The sequence below is a fragment of the Myotis nattereri genome, assembly GCF_964212035.1.
Source record: "Myotis nattereri genome assembly, chromosome: 18".
NCBI lineage: Eukaryota > Metazoa > Chordata > Mammalia > Chiroptera > Vespertilionidae > Myotis > Myotis nattereri.
Window position 1 is genome coordinate 24,550,422 of NC_138093.1, and position 23,153 is coordinate 24,573,574.

The following is a 23,153-nucleotide window of genomic DNA, read 5'->3' on the forward strand; positions in this document are numbered from 1 at the left end:
GTGGAGAGTTCCAGATGGCAATGAAGAAGCGCAATTAGAAACTCTGTTACCTGGACTCCTTTCTGGTTCTGAAAGGCAGGGCTGGGGAGCCTGACCTAAGGGTAGCCGCCTCTCACCCTGTCACGCCTGCAGCCCTGACCTCACCATGAAGCCCAGCGAAGAATTTTCACTGCGGTGGGCTCCTTCAAACCGGGTGGCCTCTCGTTCAAATCCGAATATGTCTGGTCCAAGTATTAGAGTGGCCGAGGAGCCATGGGCAGTGTTTCATCTGCTAATGGACATCTCACCCAGGAGTGGATGACAAAATTCCAGCCCAAAGGAACGTGACAGTTGGCACACCCCGACATCTACTGAAGTTGCCTCTCAGAATCTTTCACTCTCTTGGTTATTATTATTACTTCTATTTTGTTTTCTGAGCACTGCCCTCTCTCTGGCCCTCTCTATTTGTGGTATAGGTTAAAAAAAAAAAGACTTGATTTGAATATTTCTGTCTGCAGTAACTACACCCAAATAGATGCAAGGAAGTTGTTCTTTGTGCAGGGCTGTGATGGCCCACCAATTCCTGGCCCACGTGGGTCCCCAGCCAACCACAGAAAAAGGATCGCCTCCCTCCCCAAGTAAAAGGCAGAGTCAGGCCTAGCGGCTGCAAATCCCCGAGATCCTGCTGTGGGGACGCCATATAGGCTTCTGCCTAAAGTGAAAGCTGGCCGCTTCAGCCAGGGCGCTTGCTTCAGAGAGCCCTGCTCTGGAATCCGGCCAACCTCAGAGAATTTACCCAGCCGATCCAGGAAACATGAGATTTCCATTTATGGACATTTTCCTTTACAATTAAGAACAAGGGGAGTTGCCATCCCCGCTCCCCGCCCCCCCCCCCCCCTCCATCCCCATGCCCCGATTGCTTTATTTTACATTTAAAAATGCTCTGCAGGAGCTGACGTCAGGGGCGCTATCTGGGGAGACGAAGGGCAGGGAATTGGGTCTGATGTCGGCATGTGAACAGCCAGTGCTTCAGTTTTTATCATAAGTGAGTGAACGCGGTGACATGCCAGACATTCCTTCTGAAAGTGAACTGAGGTAAAGATGGAACTCAGGGCAAAAATCAACATGTCACTTGCAATTCTATTTGGGAGGTCCGGGTGCAGAGATGACAGCTCTGTGAAGTGACTGACACAGCACTGTAAAAAGGAAAGTCCCCTGTGGGGGGAGGGGGGCGGGGGTGGGGTGGGTGGTGACTGAGCTGCAAATAAAACAATGGGCCGAGGGGACTTCCAGGGCCTCGGCCTTCCTGCCCTGCCCCGTGGAAATGCCCCAGGACCTTTCCATCTGCAGGACTGGAGACCTTCTGCTGGGACATTGTCCCCACTGATCCCAGGGCTTACCCTGTAGATGAATGTGACAACTTGGGGGATGATAAGAGGCAAATTCCAGTGCTGACTTCCTAGAACAAAATTCCCAGACAAGTGTGAAGTACAGGCTCCTAAGCAAACATTTCAGAAAAGCATCTGTGAAGTTTTGCAAACTGCCGAAACAGGCAGGTCTCCAGAAGAGGGGTCCCCCTGCAATTCTTGGGTGGAATTTCTGCCTGGAGACCCAAGATGGCCTTCTGCTTGGAGTTCCTGAGGGCTCATCAGAAGCAGCGAGACTCAGGGTGGACGCCCTCTGTGCTGTGCGGTGCTGTGCTGTGCATGTCACGACTTATGCAGACGCTGTTTCTGGTTCTGGGTTTGAGTTTGCACATTTGACTTAATGGATCAATTATCAAGTAGATTTTTTGAGCTTTTCCTCTTATTTTTTATACCAGTTTTATTGAGGTATAATTTATATACAATCAAAGGTATATCTATTTTAAGTGTACAATTGGATTATTTTTTACCACTGTCATATTTCAGGATGTTTCTTTCATCCCCACAAATTATCCTCATGCCCCATTGCAATCAATCCCCTGTCTCTGGTCTCCACTGAACTGGTTTCTTTCCTCAAAGTTTCACCTCATTTCGAATTTCATGTAAATAGAATCATATAGGATATGTTTTTGTGTGTGTGCATCTGGCTTCCTTCGTTTAGCACAATGCTTTCAAATTCATCTATGCCCTGTATGTATCAGTAGTTCATTCTTTTTTGTTGTGTGTTTTTCTACATTTTTAATGTGTTAAAGTAAACATAATAAAAGTTACCACCTTAACCATTTTTACAAGTACATCAAATTGACTTTCGTTTGGATTAGAAAAAAAAATTTATTTGGGTCATGTGGAAAAGCAAATCGATTTTTGTTGCCTTTTTGAAAAGCATGTGTTAATTGAAGTTGGTCATAAAAATATATTTATATCCATCTGACCTTTATAGTTTCCTCAAAATAGAAGATCCCACCCTGTCATACTTAAAATGAAGGTGTAAATGCACACATTTTGAGCCATTTGTCAGGCAAATCTGAATGTGAAGGAAATTTCCAGATATATAGCAAAAATACAAGTTACTTAATAACTTCCAGGTAAATGTTTGTAGTTAGGACATAAACCTAAATTAGACCAAGAGTTCCACAGAAGTTTAAAATTATGATTGAGTAATTTCAATTAGTAAAAGATTAAAGCAAAAAACTCCCATCTTTCTCATATATTTGTTAGTAACTATAACAAGGAAAAACTGACGGTGCTTAGCGATAATAAAAGCAACAACAACAATAATATTTTCTTATAGCTTACTTATATAGTGTATATTATATGTCTGATGCTGCTCTGAGCTCTAGGCAGGTCATTAACTCATTTCATTTCCCCAACAACGTTTCCAGGTGAGTGTTCTATTATTATCCCCATTTTACAGATGAAGAAACTGAGGCTCAGAGGAAACTAAGTAACCTGCCTTGATGAGAGCCAGGATTGGGCCCTGAGATCTGCTCCAGAGCCTCGATGTTTGACTACTAGAATACTCTTAACCCCAGGAGTGCCCTAGAGAAAAAATTTCAAATTAGCAAAGGGGGCTGATATTGTCCCTGAGTGAGGTAGGAGATTAAGCCAGAGCAGAGATTGCAAGCCTGGGCCAGACAGGTCGTTCAGATGGATGAAGAAGCCCAGAATAAGGCCACAAGAAGAGGCAGGAACTGAGAAACACTGCGCATCCTCTCTACAGGAAAGAGGTTGCTGGCTGGCCTGGTGCCCAGGGGCCTGCTGCCCATTTTTCTAACCAGGACCAGGTGACCTCTGGGGGTTCTTTCAGAGCCAACATGTGAGGAAAACCAGAATTCTTTGTTCAGAGTCCATTGTGATTTGGCTTTATTGACGTGGGCCAATAGTCCACAGTCTGCTTGGGTTATAATAGATGTTGACAAGTAACCACTGACTGCATATTGAATTCATTCAATATTGTGAACTTGTCTTTTTTATTGTGCTTTGTAATCGGACCTAACAAAGGGTTTATGGACTCTGGAACTAGAGTGCCAGGTTTTGAATCTTAGCTTTGCCACTTACTCACAGGGTGACGTGATCTTTCCAAGCCTCTGTTTTTCTCATCTGTAAAAAGGCGAAATTAATAGTACACCTATTTCATAGTGTTATTTTGAAGACCAAAGGGTTATTATGTATAAAGGATTTATACAGTGATGACAAATAGTAGGTACAATATATGTGTTGGCTATTATCACTATCCAAAAATGATGATAGATATAAATATCTGTCCTACCCTTTAAGATATAATGAACAATAGTGGTCTGTGCTAAAATGAAATTGCCCTTCAAGATTTATTTTGGAGGGCTTGCTCCTTGGTCCTGCTGGACGGTGGGACATTGCACAGCCCTGATGGGTGGACATACAAGGAGCAGAAGGTACAGGGACAGGAAAGGGACAATGTTGGACACACCAAGATTTTCCGTTCTCTAGCTATCACGTACTTCACCTAGCACAGTGGGCTTGTATGATACTCACAGTGGGTCTCAACAAACCTTTTCGAATGGGTCCATAGCGAATGGCTACAGAAATAGGGTCTAGGACAGCCGTGGGCAAACTACGGCCCGCGGGCCAGATCCGGCCCGTTTAAAATGAATAAAACTATTGAAAAAAAAGACCGTACCCTTTTATGTAATGATGTTTACTTTGAATTTATATTAGTTCACACAAACACTCCATCCATGCTTTTGTTCCGGCCCTCCGGTCCAGTTTAAGAACCCATTGTGGCCCTCGAGTCAAAAAGTTTGCCCATCCCTGGTCTAGGATGTAAAAGGAGTAATAAATCTGGATCCTCTTTCTTATACGATTCAATAGAACACTTACTTGGCCCCGACTGTGAGCTAGATGCTGTACCAGTTGTTAGGGATACTACCCGGCCTTCATGGGGAGGCCCACCTGTCCACAGGGGACTTCATGAGCTGCTAGCCCAAGTGATCAGGGACTTATGGGGCCCCGGGGGCGGGGGACCGTTGGTCCTGGCCCCTGATGGTGAGGGAAGGAATGAGGTGTCAGCAGATTGGGTGGGCTGGGATCCGCTGCTGTGTTTCAGGAAGAGGTTGAGAAGAGGACCCTGTTGTAACTCTCCGACTGGCCTGTTCTCCTTGATGCCTCTTAGACCACAGCCGATCAGGGCTGCCAATTTTTTTCTGCGTTTGCGCACTTGAGGCGGGACCTCCCAGTTTGAGGAAGGGGCGGTCTGCTAGCTACCTCGGTACCCCTGGACCACCCCGGGAGAGGAGGAGGGCCCTGGCACATTCCTCCCGAAGGATCCCTGGGCCGCAGCCTCCGCACCACACCCTTGGCCCCGGCCAGGTGTGCGCGCGGGGGGAGCCCGCGGCTGGGGTGAGCGCTTTTACAGCTCGGCGGGTGCTGTTTGTCTGCCTCCCGAGGGCTGGGTCCTCCTTATTCACAGGTGAGTCACACCCCGAGACGCAGGCTCTCTTCCTGTCAGGACTGAGTCAGGTAGAAGAGTCGATAAAACCACCTGATCGCGGACAAGGAAGGCACAGCGGAGCGCAGGGGAGAACCACCACCAGCGGCCGCCAGGCGCCAGGCAGCGACCCCTGCAGCGGTGGACGTGGACGGCGCGCCGGCCCGGCCATGCCCGCGCTCTGGCTCAGCTGCTGCCTCTGCGTCTTGCTCCTGCCCGCCGCCCGGGCCACCTTCAGGAGGGAAGGTGAGTCGGTTCCAGGAGGAAACCTCGCAGTCCTGGGCTGCGAACTGGCCTTTCTGTGCAGACGGCGAGGCTGAATGCACCGCGGAAGATGCCCAGTTTGCTCAGAACCCCTCTGAGCTCCCTCCTCCTCCCTGCCACCCCCGTCTGGGCTTCTCCAGAGGTGGGGTTTCAATAAGACTAACGCTACTATTTAAAGCTGTCTGACTTAAAAACAATCTAACAGGTGCGCCAAACCAGGGGTTTCCTCACTTTAAGCATGTTCCTTGATTGCTTTTTGGACCAAGGAGTCCCTTTGCAATTAGTAAATATGTTGGTGCATAAACGCTTTTCTCATTGTGTGTTTTTATTGTTGGGATTTTGGTGCGAGTGTTTTGTGTGACGGAGCACCACAAAGTTTGAAAATGAACCTCTTCTGTTACCCTCCTGAAATTCCCGTTTCACCTTTGGGATGGAAAATGAGCCTTTTGAGTCTTCAAGATGCCTTACTTTTGATTAATGTTACCTTTTATAGTATTTTCATATAGCAATCATCCATCAGGCATTTACTTGGCACACACGCCATAGATCATTGGATCTTATCTGGGGCTCCCAGTGGCTGTCATGTCCTGAGAAGTTCAGCTGATATAAACAAAACTTTCAGGCAGCCTAGCAACCACTTACTGTACCCACGTATCAGCTATGACAACACATAACGGGTGTTTTCCTTGTCACCTAGTCTTACCACTGATACTTGACTGGGTAATTACCCTGAGTTTTCATGTTTATATTGCTTCCTGCACCTGATGGCATTCCAGCAATCATTTCAATGGGGCTAAGAGGCATTTTCACACGTGTGCATGAATGAACATGAGGCGATGTTCAGTGCACGTGGGATCATCTTAGATATTCCATTTATTATTGTGCCACCTGGGCTGATGCTGGCCTGAAGGGATGTGAACGGCAGGGATATTTTAGTGTGTGTTTAAGTGCTCTGATACGGTCCTTTTTGTTCTTTTTTTTCTAAAATAGTTTTGGGACTAACTTCCAACCCATCATTACGACTATCATTTAAAAAACTATTTATGGAAATGATCATGCAGGTTCGGTTCCTTCAGAGTTAGGGTAAGTAGTCTTAAGCTAGTAAAAAAAAACATTGTAAAAGTAAGCATAGTCTCTGAATATTGGAATATACGAGGACTTTTTATAGATCAACTGCTAGAATTTGGTGACTTAAAAAAATGAGAAAATGGAAATGGATTTGCACAGAGCCACAGAGGCAGCTGTTGGCAGAACTGGTACTTGATTCAGGGTTCTTAGACTGGAACTTTTGGGACCACATTACGAAAGTAATAAGGAAACAAGGTACATATTTACATAATGGGTAATTATTGAAGCAATTCTCCCCTTGGCTATGGTTGAGTCTGTGTGCGTGTGCGTGTGCGTGTGCTTGTGCGTGCGTGCATGCGTGTGTGTGTGTGTGTTAGCATTAGATAGTAGAAACCAATGTGTGGGATCTTATCAATTGTTTAATGAAATCAGACTCAAGCGGACAGAGCTTGCACTGTCCCTTCTCAAGGACGGACCAGCTCTGAGCATTCTGTGTAGACCGCTGAGTCAGAAGCAGTGCTCAGGCTCATTTCTAGAACTCCCTCTTCTTTGGGGACGGACTGCTTAGGATATTAGACTCCCTTTCCAAAAGGCATCACCTTGGGGTTCAGTGAGAGTGTGGAAAGTTTGGTGTCCAGGTGGAGCACACCTGCTTGTCCACTCCTGGGATGCTGGAATGCAGTGGAAGTTGGGCTGAAAGTATGGTATTTGCCACCTCCCTAAGCGACCCACATCTGTGCACCCTCTGGGCTGCCCCTGTGAGTCCAAAGCAACGACATTGCCTCTTGGTTGTTCCCTCAAAGGTGAAGTTATGGTGTTAGATGTCATCAGCGAGACTTTCAGGGATGGTCTCAGCTAAAGCACACGGTTCAGAGGCGGCCTGACCTGGCTTCAGATTTTATCGCATTCACTTACTACTTCCTTATGAGTAACCTCAGCCACTCCGAGTCTGTTTCTTCGCCTGTTAAATGGAGGCAGCAGTGCTGTGCAACCCTGTAGAGCTGCTGAAAGGATGAGAGATTATTGTAAAGTGACTTAAAATGCCTGGAACCTTATTTCTTTTAAAAGTCTAACGCCAACACTATAGGTATAATGAACTCGGATGTCTGGAGATCAGTAAGGAAGAGGCATACTCCCTTCCAGGAGCTCACAGTTGATGTGAGAGAATGTGGCATGTGGCTCCAATGGTCTGGGTCAGAGTTCACATGGGGAGGTATGACTGGAGAAGGGGCTAGAAGGAGACTAGAACTGTAGCCAAGAATCTGGTCCCTAAGAGCCTTGCATGCCAGGCTGTGCAGTTAGGATGGTGTTCTGTAGGCAAAAAGCGGTTGCAGGTGGTTTATAAGCAGGATATAGGCAAGGTCGCTCACTCAGAGGCTTACGGGATAGAGTTGTGCTCGGAGAGGCCAGTGAATGGCCATTGCAAGAGTAAAAATGAGACAGGAAACAGGTAACAGAGACATTTCGAAAGTACAATTGAAAGAATTTGGTGATCCATTAAGTGTGTGTGTGTTAGGAATACCAGTAAGGGAAAATTGTGAGGAATGAGTCCAAGATGGGTCCAAAGAGTCCAAATGGGTCATGTGATTGTTTACACAGTGATACCATTAAAGGAAAGGAGGACTGTGAGAGAAGTATGAGATTTGGGAGCAAGGTTGAGCAGCGAAGAGGAGGGATGGAATTCCTGGGGGGACCTGTTGAATTTGATTGAGATGAGAGTAGAGATGTCCAACAGCCCTGGGTAACAGCTGGAAATATGATTTTGAAGTTTAGAAGAAAAGTTTGAAATATACAGTCGGGAGCCCAAAGGTGGAAAGCAAAGCCGTGACAATAGATGAGGCACCTGGGAGACAGAGGTAAGAGAAACCTCAACACTTAACAAGGGGATGGAAGAACAATGAAGGAGGATCGGGAGGGATGAGCGCTGAGGAGAAAAGAGTTAAGAAAGAGGTGTGTTTTGTTAGGCAACGAGTTAATAAGAGTTTCGACAATGTAAGAGTAACAGCTGGTGTTCAGATTAAAAAAATATGAATATACAAAGACGAGGACTAAAATACACTGTTGGATTCAGCCATCAGGCAAGTTTTGAAGCAATTGTTCTAGAATAGTGAGCTCAGAATTCAAGATTATTATAAATCACCAATGTGGTTTTTCCCATGGCCTGGTACTGGAAAAGAGGTGCTACGAATAGTGGAAAGGACCCGTGGAAAGGTTTATACTCTCATGGATTCTGTTATTTAAATTCTTTAAGTAGTATCATGCATAAGAGCGCAGGCTCTGGAGTAAGACTGCCTGGGTTCAAATCCAAGCTCCAGCATTTACCAGTGCTGGGATTTAGCAAGCTACTGCACTCTTACTCGGGTCTTTGTAGAGCACTTTGTGCAGTGCCTCTCAAGCACTCACTATGTGTCAGTATTATTGTTGTAATTAACTGTCCTGACAGTACTGAAGGCCACTATATTGCCTCGTGAGTTTTAATGGTGAAGTTTTTGAAGGCTCCTTGAATTAACTCAAAAAATGTGATGAGGCCCTAGCCGGTTTGGCTCAGAGGATAGAGCGTGGGCCTGCGGATTCAGGGGTCCTGGGTTCGATTCCGGTCAAGGGCACATGCCCGGGTTGCGGGCTCATTCCCCAGTAGGGGGTGTGCGGGAGGCAGCCGATCAATAATCCCCTCTCATCATTGATGTTTCTCTTTCTTTCTCTCTCTTCCTCTGAAAGCAATAAAAATATATTTTTTTAAAAAAGGTGATGAGGAGCCTTGTGCTTAGGCTGGAATGAGCCCTCAGCTTTACCCAATGAAACAAATGACAAAGAACCTGACAAGGAACCCAAAGCAGATTGGAATTTCAAGACTGGATTTTATATCATGTCTTCTCCTTGCCTTCTGTCACCACCAGACCTCATCACATATAGACTCAGCAAATCTGTTGCTCTCTGGAATATGACCAAATATAAGATGACCCCATGTAGGATGGTCTTTCACTTCTTAATAGTTAGGTCAACTTAATTATGAAAATAAATATAGATGGCCACATGTCTCTTTATGTTTTATTTAGGAAATTAGTGACACAAATATATTTAAAGTCACATAATTTACAAACTAATAACTTAGGAGTATTGGTTAGCTCACTCACATTTCATGAAGTAATTAATTGAAATTCTCTCCATTCATCTTTAGCATTCCCAAAGCCACTTTAGTACAGTTTCTTCTTCACGCTGGACTAGGTGGCTTGAGATACAGCCCTCTTTGAGTCTGTTATTGGTGCTGTCATTAGAAAGTACCCCATTTTAAAAACATTTAACAATCATCCTGCCTGGCCGAGTGGCTCAGTTGTTTGAGCATCGTGCTATGCTCCTAAAGGTTGCCGGTTCTATTCCCAGTCAGGGCATGTACCTGGGTTGTGGGTTCAGTCCCCAGTATGGGCATGTACAGGAGGCAATGAATTGATGTTTCTTCTCTCTCTCTCTCTCCTCCCCTTCCTCCTTCTCCCTTCCTTTTTCTAAGCATGCCCTTAGGTGAGGGTTAAAAAAAAAATCCTTAAGTGTACATTTGTTCGATAGCTTGGCCTCTTTCTCACTGATAGGTGTCCAAAACATTCATTGAAGTCATTTCAAATTAATGTGTCTTCCCCAAACAATACTTTAGTTTTTTTTTTAAAAAATCCTTTAAAAAGGATTTTTAAAAAAATCCTTTGAGAGATTGTGAAAAGACTTAAATGTGACCTATTTTCCCCCTGAGAGAGAAAAAAAATTGAAAAATAAAAATGTTTACCTTATATTCAAGTGTGTACAATCAACAGGAGTGTAGAGTTCGGTTGGAGTGTAAGTTGGAAATTTCTATGCAGCTTAAACTCTGGGTGTCCTGAATTGGGGGAGCAGCCACTGGTTTAGCTCCTCTGGTCTGAGAAGCTGAGGAAGAATGCTGATTTGTGATCAGTATTCATGGGAAAGTCAGGAGCGTGAAATTAAGGTGTCAATCCTGGGAATATTTGTTCCATGTAAGTTTTTTGTTGTTGTTTTTTTCTGCAAAAAGCTTTATTGCAGCGGTTCTCAACCTGTGGGTCGCGACCCCTTTGGCAGTCAAACGACCCTTTCACAGGGGTCGCCTAAGACCATCCTGCATATCACATTACGATTCATAACAGTAGCAACATTACAGTGATGAAGTAGCAACGAAAATAATTTTATGGTTGGGTCACAACATAAGGAACTGTATTGAAAGGGCCAGAAGGTTGAGAACCACTGCTTTATTGTTCCATTTGGTCCAGTGCATGGGAGAGGGCTGCAGGGTGGTTAAAAGAATGGCTGGGGTTTCCGGGAGAGGCTCAGGCACAAGGCAGACACCAGGGGAGGCAGAGGGGCCCCTCACAGGCCTCGGGGCTCCACAGGCTCCTAGTGGTGCTGGAAGGGGAGCCTTTCCTACAGCCACTCCCCCGCCCGGCCTGGGGCCGCAGCCTGCGGAGGGAGCCAGGTGGGGCCCATCTTCTTGATGAGCTTCCCCTCCTCACCCGGAAGTGGCTCTGCAGGACTTTAAAGCTGAGCGTCTGCGGGGGCAGAACCAGGGCACGAAGGTCCACCAGGGCCTGGTCATGTTCCTCCCCAAGCCCGGGGCGGCCTCCCTGGCGCCCCGAGTTCTGCCCACTCATTTAGGGAGGCCTCAGCGCGTCCTGGGGGGGAGTGCGGCCACCGCGCTGGGTTTGCAACTTTAAGAGACACTAGGAGCCCTTCTCTGCCTTCTCGCCCAGAGAGAGGTAGGTGTGGGCGCCCGCAGAGGCAGGGGAAGTGGGGGGCCAGGTGGTTGACCGCAGCCTCCATGCAGGTGGGATAATTCTGACGGATCTGGGAGCTCATGGTTGTTCGGCGATAAGGGGTTAAGGTAGAAAAGAAGCGGGTGTACTGGCTGGTCTCGGAGGTGGTGCTGAAGGTGGTGACTGGATAAGACGCAGGAGGGTGGCCGGAGGCTGGGAGAAGGGGCGTCCCTGGGTCTGTTCGCCCAAACACTGTAAAGCAAGAGGCAGCTCCGGGACCGCCAAGGGCACTACCCCCATTTAAGTTTCTTAGTGGCTCAACTGTACGGCTTTGACTCCCCTCCTTCCCCCTTTCCCTTCCCCACCCCTAGGAAAATTTGCCAGGACAAGACTTGATTCATCCATTACCAATCTATAGGAGCCCCATAGATTCTGGAATACTCTAACTTAGTCACAAATTAGACCTAGTGGATTACTGAATCATTACTGGGCTGTGTTCTAATATAACCCCCGGGTACATGATGTAATATTTGCATCATATCCAAAGCCGAAAGCTAAATCTTTTCTGTGTCTGTGGGTGACGGTATGTCTGTGTATGTGCCTTCCCAACAAACGGGTGCTTCTTATGTCACAATTTTGAAAGAGGAAAAAAACGGTTCTTCCTCCAACACTGATCAGTAGAAGGGCCTGAGTCCTCCCTTCTGCGTATCGGAAGACAGGTGGAGTTCAGGTGAGCAAAGGCTATAAGTATATCTATATGTATAGATATACATACATTAATTTCACCCCCTGGGCATCTTCAGGCTTCTGGGCCAGGGATTTTTCAAACTTTTTTTTAATTTCATGGCACACATAAACTAATTACTGAAATTCTAGGGCACACCAAAAAACATATTTTTTGCCGATCTGACAGAAAAATAGATATAATTTTGATTAATTCAAAATTTACGTTTAAGGGACGGCAATAAGCTTTTCAGTGTTTTATCAGTCATTTTTCTTCAATGATTGTTGACATTTTGAATCCATTGATGTGTATTTGTGTCCAGAGGTATAAGTTTTGGAGTCTTTCTGGGCCATGTCTGTTTACGGGTAGAACATTGACACCGTAATCTTTACGCATGCTTACTGCTGTTTCAAATGACTACCCATTTTGCTTTTGGTAAAAGGGGATCCCTAATGTTTAAAGATCATTTCTCATCTCAAACAGACTGGTCCACTTTGCAAGCAGTGGTTCCAACTGCGACCCAAGCTTCTGCTCTGGCCTCGTCGAGGGGGTTGGACATGGTAGGAGGTGATCTTCACTCACTGAGATCCGTGGAGAGGGGGAGGCAGTCACAGTCAACTGGGCGTGGGGAGTGACAGTGGGGAGGTAGCACATTTGTCTGACTGAGACACGGGACATATGGCTTCCACTCCCTGGGGAAGGCTTCATGGTCCAAACTTTCCTTGGAATATTTGTTACTTCTAGTTATGGATCTAAAAATGGTTGGGCTCCTGAAAGGCCATTCAATTCATTTTCTGACTTTAAGCAGTACATTTTTAATTTATTGTTTTTAAAAGGGCTTATTTTGGAAAAGAATCATTAAGGAAGATGTGATAAATGCACTCCACACATATTTTCCCAACAATGTAAATGTACATGAATTACCACTGCTTTTTTTGGTCGAAACTGGAAACGATAGTGGTGTATAGTTAGCACACACACACCTAAATATGTGTGTCTTTGTGAAGAGGTGTGGTGATAGCAAAAAAAATAAAACTAAATCTATGGCGAATCTCCATGTGCAAAAATATATTGTTTATAAAAGCAATGAAGGGTTTAAAGATGGAGAATTATTGGGTAACTGTTTTTAAGGAGCCAACAAAACACAAATTTAGGTGATTGAAATGCCGCATGTAATGTATACTCCAAAACTTCCTTTTAAGCTTTTCTTTATTCACTAGAGGCCTGGTGCATGAAATTTGTGCACGGGTAGGTTCCCTTGGCCTGGCTGGCAGTCAGGGCCGATCAGGGCCTTCCAGCTTCCGACATGGGGCTTCATTCATTTCGTGCTGCCACCTGGTGGTCAGCGCACGTCATAGTGAGCAATCGAACTCCCAGTCTCTCATTTGAACTCCCGAGGGGACACTTTGCATGTTAGCCTTTTATATGTATAGATATGCCTCATGCACGATTGCTTTCCTTTTGGTCCTCATTTCGGTGTCACTTCTACCTGTCCTGGACTCTCTAATTTTCATTATTTCAGCTGCTTTGTAAAGGGGCACCTGACACCTTTTGCTGGGCCAGGTAGAAAATGTTTCTTAAGTAGGCTTCCTAAAAATCACAATCAAATGTGATTTCTGTATTGGATGCTTTTCTTTATAGATCAGCGGTTCTCAACCTGTGGGTCGTGACCCTTTTGGGGGTCGAACGACCCTTTCACAGGGGTCGCCTAAGACCATTGGAAAACACATATATAATTACATATTGTTTTTGTGATTGATCACTATGCTTTAATTATGTTCAATTTGTAACAATGAAATTGGGAGTCACCACAACATGAGGAACTGTATTAAAGGGTCGCGGCATTAGGAAGGTTGAGAACCACTGTTATAGATGAACTCGGGGAAATACAGAAATTGCTATTTATGTGGTCAGAGATGCGTGGGGTTACATGTAGGTGGGTGAATACCTACACATGGAATCCTTACCATGAACACAAACTGAGTCTCGTACTATAGCCGACACCTGCTGTCTTGGAATGAAGCCTTAAAGGCGCAGGTGTGAGAGAAGGGAGGCTCTTCTGTGTCTCGTGTCCTACTCTTCTCTTCCCTTTCCTGTTGAGCTCAGCCTGAGCCCTCAGCCTCCTCCTCTGCCCTCAACTCCTTTGCTAGGCAGACAAAAATCAGTGTCCCCAACCTCTCTGTTTCCGGCAGCCAGTGTTTCCCTCTCCCCACCGGCTGCCGGAACCCTGGTGGGGAGTTAGGGGAAGACATCTCCAGGTGTGGTCTCCTGGTGTCATCGTCACTAGGCTGAGTTCTCTAAGTCCACCTGTGCCTTTTCCAAGTCTGGGTCGTAATACAAAGTGCTATAAACTCGGTGGAAATAGGTGACTCCTTTTAAGCCACAATCTGTCAAAAGGAAAATGTGGTGATCTGAGTTTCCTTGACTCTCGGTAACTTTAGACTATTCAGAGTTGGAAAGCTTGGCCCACATTTTATCATTCAAAGTGACCCGTATGATTAGAGCCCTGACCTCTGTTGTCCCTCTTCTCAGGGCACTTCCCCTTGGCAGCCTCGCTCACCCTGCTTGGGCAGCGATGGGTCCTGGGAACCAAAGGATCAGGCAGGATGTGGCGCTGGCGGCTCTGGCTGCGTTGTTGGGAAGGCAGCAGTGAAAACTGAATTCAGTCAAAAAATTCCTAGTGAGGTTCGTGCCAGTTCCATTTTCTTATTCTAATTAGAAGACATATTGTGACAAACCTTAAAAAGATAAAACTAAAGCAGATAGTCACACATTAAACCTAAAATTCAGGATCAGTTTCAATAAAGGACTGTTCAGATGTTGTTTTAAATATTCACCCAAACTGAGAACCATTTTAAACCATGGAAAGAGAAATCTCACGCAGGGAGGTTTTAAAACTAGACAGTGCTTAGGAGCATTTTCATCAGCACATGGAAGTGTAATATAATAAAAATGCCTTGTCATCTTGAGTATTTAGAGACTTTGATTTTGTAAATTTTTACTTTATTTAAATTTTTCAATTATAGTTACCATATACTAGTAATGTTATATTCATGTCAGGTGTAATGAATATTTAAGGACACTTTCAATCATTGCTTTTGTCCTGAAAATAGGCATTTGTCATCTCTTAAAAAGTGAACACTATTCTCAACTTTAATTTTACTCACCATTTTCAATCAAGCTATTTACATGGAGGTGACAGTTGCTATGTTTGAGCATAAAAGCGTTGTCAGTTTACATGAGGCCAGTTCTTTGACTCCAGGAAAGGGGATGACATTCCATAAGATAAATTAATGTTTCATTATTAGTGTAACTTCTTTGAACAAACAAAACCCGAAAAGGGTGGTTAAGATTGTTAGTTCCAACTCACCTCTCCTCACAATGATGCTTTCCTTTACAAAGCAAGAATTTAAAGAAGCAGAGGGAGTAAAGAGAGAAAATGAAGTGTAAGTGAAATGAATGGGAGAGGGAGAGATGTCTCCGTGGGAAGTGTTACAGGAAATCAGGCTGGGAAACTATATAGGCTTAGAACACTGACATCTTTGCAGGCAATGTTAAGGAATTCTGGTCTTTACTCTGGATGTAAAGGGAAGGCATCATGGAGTTTCAAGCAGAGCGGTAGTGGTAAAATTTCTACTTTGAAAAGGTTTAGTGACTACTGAGTGGATGGAGGCAAGAGAAGTTGCAGGGAATGCCGTCAGAAAGCTGTGGCAGGCAAGGGATGATTGGGGTTTGGTCTGGAGTAGTCACAGTGGAGGCGCACTTGGATGGACTTGAGCTAGTTAGTGGGTCGAATCAATAAAATGAGGTGGTGACTAGTGTATGGGCAGGTAAGAAAGATAGAGAACCTATAAGGATAGCTTCCAGCTTTCTGACTTGAGGCCTGACAACCGTGAGTTTGCTTTTAAACGTGTTTTGTGTAACGAGCTTTTGAGATAACCAGTTGGGAATGTAAAGTGGTTGACTGAGCATGAGGGTCTCAAGTTGAGAATGAAGTCTGGGCCAGGGAAGAATCTTGGTATGGCAACACCTGTCACGGTTACCGAAGGCCTGGCTTGGGTGAGAGATTCTAGAGCAGGGGTGGGCAAACTTTTTGACTCGAGGGCCACAATGGGTTCTTAAACTGGACCGGAGGGCCGGAACAAAAGCATGGATGGAGTGTTTGTGTGAACTAATATAAATTCAAAGTAAACATCATTACATAAAAGGGTACGGTCTTTTTTTTCAATAGTTTTATTCATTTCTCCGCCCGCGGGCCGTAGTTTGCCCACGGCTTTTCTAGAGTGAGGAGTCACGGAGGTTCAGGGCTGAGCCTTGAGGAACAGCAACATTTAGAGTTGGGGTGAGGAAAGGAGGCTGCAGACTTGTGTGTGTGTGTGTGGGGTCAGAAGCCAAGAAGAAATCTGACAGTATATGATGTCATGATATTTAAGGGAAGAGTCTCAAAAAAGGAGAGAACAAGACTCAATGTCCCAGAAAGGGAAAGAGGGGTACAAAATGCTAGAAAGGAAACACAGGGCACACACCTCCCCTCTAAATAAGAAAGAGAATTGAATGTCATCTCTACATGGTTTCTGCATGGACTCATCCGTTACAGGTAACTGGTTTGCTACCCTTGCTGCTGTTTAACTGCATCAGTATAAGTGCGCACTAAGCAGCTGAAATGGAAGCGAGAGCAGCAAAGCTCTACGTAATAGCAACCAGCACACACGGTCAAGTTCAAACATGACACTCAGATTCCTAGCTCATGAGCTAGTCCCACACACCAGCCAAGTACATTACCTGTCAAGGCTGCCAGATCTCTGCAAACTGATCTCATGGTCTCCAGCCTGCCTCACGGCCTTGCCCTGCCTCCCGTGCAGCCCTCGGCTTGCTGCCCTTTGAGACGACAGGCAGAAGGTCTTTGCAGCTCCAAGCTCACAGGGCACAGATTCGCAGGCAGCCCTGGCACAGAAATCGTTCATGTGGTGTAAGCAGCTACCTGGAAGAACACCCCACACTCCTCGTACCTCAGAGTACCATGTTCCTCTGACAAGTCTTTCTGTTCCCATTTCACTGTGGATTTTGTTGTTGTTGAAACATTAGCTTTTTACACTGAATGCCATATATGTAATCTGTGTATTGTGTTGAGAAATTTTCATATTGGGTTCCTGGACTCGGAGATTTCTGCATGTTCGAGTTCTTGTTTAGCATTTTTAAGAGTCAGACTTTCTTCCTTCCTTTCTTCTTTCCTCCTTCTATTCATTTTTCCATCTACCCTTCGATCCATCCATCCATCCATCCATCCATTCATCCAACAATCACTCTCCCAAGCTCTGTGTTAGGTACTGTTTGTGGGGACACAAACGTGTGAAATGCTAAAGGGGAAGTAAGTCATGGACACAAATAGTGATGGCATGGGAGAGAAAGTGGCAAGTGCTGGGAGAGAGGTGGAGATGAAGTCCTGTGGGCATTCAGAGCAGGAAGAAGCTGTTGAAGGGTTCTTAGCAGGAACCCTACACGATCTGATTTATGCTCTTCAAAAAGATCACTCTGGTTGTCCTGTGGGTTTAAGGAGAGTGGAAGAGGGTAGAGCCCCAGGCAAAGGAAGTAGCAACCAGGGCCTGGTGATGGCAAGGAAGAGCTTGGTGCATCCCAGATTCCTGTGAGGCTCTGTGTGTTGGAGCCCAGTGAACAAGAGAGGGAATCAGGAATGAGATCAAGTTGCAGAGCTCAGCGGAGCCACATCCTCAGGGTTTGGAAAGAAGTTTGCATTTTTAATTTTGTTGTCACTACGGGAGCACTAAAAACGCGGTGATTCCCTAAATTGCATGAAGATGGCAATGTGATCACCTGGGTGAATAGCAGAGCGTGGTTTTAAGTGTAGAACAAAAGAAAGAGGATCTGCTTAACACAAACGATGCGTTGTATGCCAAATTGTGAAAAATTTCTCGTAATTGTTTGCAGCATTTCCTATGGAAAATTTAAAATGAGGCCTGGATGAACTGCAGCCATCGATGCTGAGTATTCCAGGGCCTGGCCCCAAGTGCAACCCGAGGAAATATTTTCCGTTTCCTTCCATTCTCCTAAGGATACAGCTTGGAAACAGCCTTTGCCCCCGCGCTTCCTGCCCCGACCTGTTGGAGCTGTGTTGGAAAGAGGGCGGTGGCATGAAGGGAGCCTGAGGGGTTCCGCACACCTTGCCCTTGCTGGTGCAGGGTTTCCAGCTCCTTGGACCTGAGTCTGGGGATGCGATGGGGGTGGGGGTGGGGGGGTGGATCAGCCTGTGTCTGGCTGCCTGGCGGGCTTTGCTAAGAAGCACCTTGAGGGTCCGGTGCTATGATAGTTATTATCATAATAAATACTTAAAGTGCCGAAGAGGGAGCATACAGCTTAGTCAGGACACAATGACCACCCACGCTTTACTAGACTGAAAAAATATGTGCAAATCTGAGTAAGATGACTCGGTATTTAGATGTGTTTATGGAGGGCTCGGGGTAACTTGGTGGAGAGAACCCTGGCCGATAGAGACAAGGATTTCTGGGCATTGGAGTGAGGGGACAAAGAGAGGACGGGACACAACCTTGAAGAGAGGTCCCTAGTTTGGAAAGAGCGCAGTACAAATGAAGAGACGAATAAGAGAAATGGATGGGACCTGGCGCCTATGATAGTCAGGGAGAGAGGGGCAGGGCCTGCCTGTCTTGATTTCTAGAGCCTATGAGGCTTCAGGTCCATTCAGGGTCCCAGTCTGATTTGTTTCTGTATTTTCTGGTGCAATGATACCTTAAGGCAGTGGTTCTCAACCTTCTGGCCCTTTAAATACAGTTCCTCATGTTGTGACCCAACCATAAAATTATTTTCGTTGCTGCTTCATAACTGTAATGTTGCTACTGTTATGAATCATAATATAAATACCTGATATGCAGGATGGTCTTAGGCGACCCCCGTGAAAGGGTTGTTCGACAGCCAAAGGGGTCGTGACCCACAGGTTGAGAACCACTGCCTTAAGGCCAGGTCCCACATCCATGGTGAAATGAGGAAAATGTGAATGATGTGATGGTGTTTGACAAAACCCAATAGATATTAAGTAAATATATACAGAATATCATATTTGACAAAATAAACCATTGGCAACTCCCCTTTTTGAAATCTTTCTTCTTCATGAAGGCCCAGTGTCTAAGCACCAAGTGCAGCCTCAGTGTTAGGCATGAGGTGATGTTTATTAAATGAATGAAATAGATGTATAGCTCATTGACCAAGGAGAGACGAAGGAAGGAGGGAAAGGAATAAGAATCAGTAAAACAAAATCTATCAGTGAGGCACTTTGTCAAGAAAGGGATTTATTAGGAGGGACAAAGAAAATCTGCAACATGACAAGCAAATAGTTTGCTACCTTTGTTATGTAAATAAGCCATGATAATTTATAATTAAAAAACCCATGGTGCCCATTAGATAAATGGACAAAGATCATGAACAGACCACTATCAAAATAGAAATAAAATAGGAAACCAGCACAGGGCACTTTTCAACCCTTCCTTCCTTACATACCTTACCCACTCCTTAATTTTTATTTCCCTTCACTGTTTTCTGTAACTCTCCTTAACAAATATCACTCTCAGGATTCTCTCTGTATTTCTTATTTATTTTCTTTCCCTCCAACTTGCATGAGAACTCCAGGAGGACTGGAACATCTATTGGTTTTGTATACCCTGTTCCCCCTGTGCCTAGAACAGGGCCTGGCATATAGTAGATGCTTAATATCAATTTGTTGAGTGAATGGAAGAATGAATGGACTATTGATAAAAGGGAAATGTCCAAGAACTTTATCGTTACACTTCCATCACTTGCTTTTGTTTCAAGGCTCCTTGATGAAAACAAGAGAACATAGTCATGAAATTTGCTGCTGGCCCAGAATTTGGAAAAATATCAAGTACATTACAAAATGAAAATGAGAAAATTCTAGGCATAAAGGTGAACAAGACTAAGCATAGAGGAAGGGAAGTATACTAAAATACTTTTTAGAATTTCCTCTTGTTTGAAATGTAGTCTAGCCTTGTATTTAGTTCTATTAACCTAAATAAGTCATTGTATTATAAGTTATTTAAAAAAATGCCATTTCCTAGACAGGGCTTCTGTGGAGAAAAGCATCCCCTCCAGGAACGGGGAAGAGAGTGTCTGCTAAATGTCGGTATTTGTATTTTTTCGGCACAGCCAGACATGTGGGAACACGTGGGGTCCTTTGAATGGTAGAAACACATCTAGGAATTTCCTGAAGTTTAAGAAAACATTCATTCATTTGTTCATTGGAAAGCATGAAACACAGACACTACAAATACAGACACTGAGCCAGATACCAGGGCTTCGTGTTTCCTTTTCTACAGCATGAGAGTGCTTTCGGCCTGTTTGAAGAGCAGAATCAAGTGAAGATATTTTCCCTGCTTCATTTCAAAAATTAATTAAAAAAAAAATTTCTGCCAATATTTAAAAATCAGTACATTTCAGACATAAAGCGAAATTTCTCTCTTCTTTAAGAACGTAAGCGGAAATGCTCTCTACAGGGGGCGTGGTTTCTGTGTGACAGGATTGGCTGAGGGGATGTACAGCTTCTCCCTTTAGCCCTTTCGGCAGAATCCCCTCTGGTCCCTGTCACCTTTTTCCTAGCCTGGCAGTGCCCTTTGGCAACCAGTGGTGTGCCCATGGTAGTGGCTGGGCAGAAATGGATCGCAGAATAAGACAGACCAGGCACAAGCTATATGAGGCCCATTCTGTTCAGCTCAGTTGCAGAAATAATCTGAAATTGGAAGCATAAAGATTTTTTTCTCAGTAGTAAGATTGAGTAATAATTGGTGTTTGGGAAGTTAGTCTAAATTTGGGAGATGATTTGAGAGAGGGCATGTTGCAAATGCATCCGTGACAAAAGGGGTCATTCCATGCAAAAGGGCAAACTCCCTCTCTTCATTCTCTGGGTGTGAGTGTTCGGAAGACTCAACATTGAGCTAAGTGCAGTGCAGCTAAGTGTTGAGCTCATTGTGGTTTCAAAGTCCTGCAGACAAGGGTGGAGAGAGTGTCTTCATGGGATGACCTCGTAATGCAGACACAGGAGGCCAATGCACTCCCTGGACATGAGGCCCATAGGTTCTTTCACTCCAGCCAGTATGACCTTGGGGTTTGACGAAAACCCATGTGACAGAGAGAAGGGTAGATTGACAATAGGTTTGTAACCTATTGGGCAAGTTCCAGAGTGGAGATGCTGGTTGAAGACCTCCCTTGCTGGAACTGTAATGCAGCTCTAAGGATGACTGTGACTTTAAAGGAAGAACATAGTTCTTTCAGAATAGAGCTTGGACAGAAGGAGAGAGAGGTGGTAAAAAAAATAATAATAAATAATAATAATAGTGACAAGGTTGTCTATTTTTTAAATATTACTCTAAATTAAATATATCATGAGCTGTCTTTATGAAGTTAACTATCACCAGCAAAAAGTTTGTTCTGAATAAGAAAGGCACAATGAAAAGTTTGTAATTATATTGAGACTCCTCGCCAAAGGCATCTAGGGCACAGAGGGCACTGGCTGCCTTTGACCCAGCTGAGTAACCACACAAGGATCGTTGGCTAGTGAATGTAGCTCTTGTACGTGCCTGACGATGTACTCGGTAGAAATTTCACAGCACATGACAGCTGTGTGGCACATCTGTTCGAGATCCACAACATCAGTTACACAAGCATTCACTGGGAAAGATTCGCCTTGGCACCAGCTCTGTGAAAAGCCCTGGGAGCTTGACTTGAGCGCAAACTTAATAGGCTGTAAGTTTAATGAAATGTTAGGCTGCAACCATGGAATTGTAATACCTGATCTTGTTGGAAGCAGAGCTGTTCAAACCACACTCGACATACTGTAATAAATCTGGTCATTTAAACAAACATATTGAAAATTAGAGTTTGTTCTTAGACAGGTAGGTAGTTAAGAAGGATCTAGAAATCATCACATGGGAAATGTTGGAGGTCTTGGAGGTTGTCACCTTCCATCTTAACCTGAAGGAAAAAAGATGAAGGAGGGAGATGCTATAGCTACTATCCTATATAATAAAAGACTAATATGCAAATTGACCAAATGGTGGAACGACCGGTCACTATGACACGCACTGACAACCAGGGGGCAGATGCTCAATGCAGGAGTTGCCCCCTGGTGGTCAGTGTGCTCTCATAGGGAGACCACCACTCAGCTAGAAGCTAGGCTCACGGCTGGCGAGTGCTGTGGTGTTGCCAGGAGCCTCTCCCAGGGAGCAGGCCCAAGCCAGCAGTCGGACATCCCCCGAGGGCTCCCGGACTACAAGAGGGCACAGGCCAAGCTGAGGGACCCCCGCCCCAAGTGCACTGGGCCTCTAGCCTTAAGATATTCAAAGGCTTGGCTGATGCAGTGCCTTATAGAACAATGTCTAAAATAAATGTCTGATGAATAGATAAATGAAAAAGAGAGTAGGGGTGTGTGTGTGTGTGTGTGTGTGTGTGTGTGTGTGTGTGTGTGTGAGAGAGAGAGTTTCCAAGGAAGAACAAGAATATATGGTAAAAATTATAGGGAGGGAGACAGATTTAAGATTCTATAAAAATAATTTATAACAACCAGTACTGTCTAAGGAAGAACAGGAGATTGTACTAGATTAGAAAGGATTCAAGAAGAAACTGAATTTATAAAAAGAATGCCTACGTTCAGTAGTAAATCAGATTCTCAAGAAGTGGGAGTCCAGTGGAAAGGTAAGGGCTTTGTGGTTGGGCAGGCCTGGGAGCACATTTATTTTAGCCCATGTAGCTGTCTGATTTTGAGCAGGACACCTACTCCCTCTAAACATCTGTTTCTTCTGTGCAATGGGGATAGTAAGACTCAGGTTAAAGTGTTGTTGTAAGCCGATGCACTTAAAGTCCTGGAAATAGAGCGGGCTCTGGTTTGATGTTAGTTGACTTGCCCTAGATTAGATGGCATCCAAAGTAGCATGAGGGTTCTAGGAGCTGTTGTAAGGGAGTTGCTTAGGAAGCTCCTAAGATTTGCGGAGTCACCTTTGTGTCTTCAGAGCCTGACTCGGCTTGTAAGGGCAGCTGCTCCGTACATCTTGGCATATTTGTTGAAGTTGTTATCAGTGCTCTGGGTAAGTCATGGCCCTAGGCACCTCTAGAAACAGGCTCTCAGTAGGATTGCATGACCCATAGACACAGTGTGCCTGGCGAAAAGAAAGTGAGTTTTGGCATCAGACGGGTTCAAATTCCAGCTCTCCACTGGGGCAAGTGACTTACCCTTTCAGAGCTGCACTTTTCCCATCTAAGGCAGTGCCTGTCCCGTGGGAGGGAGGGATACAATAGTGTAGGCGAAGGACTAGATATTCTCTTCTCAGTGGGACCCTCTCACCAGCCCAGGGAGGCAGATAATGTGTGTACATTTATAAGACAAGAGCCAGGATTCAGAGAGTTCAAGTAATTTGCCCCAGAAACCAGCAGAACTAGTATTTGATCCA

At 45.0% G+C, this 23,153-nt stretch overlaps 1 protein-coding gene across 1 annotated transcript in view; it reads left to right on the forward strand.

The window, feature by feature from the left end:
• Window positions 1–5,036: 5,036 nt before the first annotated feature.
• Window positions 5,037–23,153, forward strand: part of LAMC2 (laminin subunit gamma 2) — a gene marked incomplete at its 5' end in the record, with an annotated part of 58,443 nt that continues 40,326 nt past the window's right edge. Inside the window, one exon of the mRNA XM_081112749.1 lies at window positions 5,037–5,112. Within this exon, the coding sequence (XP_080968875.1) occupies window positions 5,037–5,112 (76 nt within the window). The remainder of the gene's footprint in view (window positions 5,113–23,153) is intronic.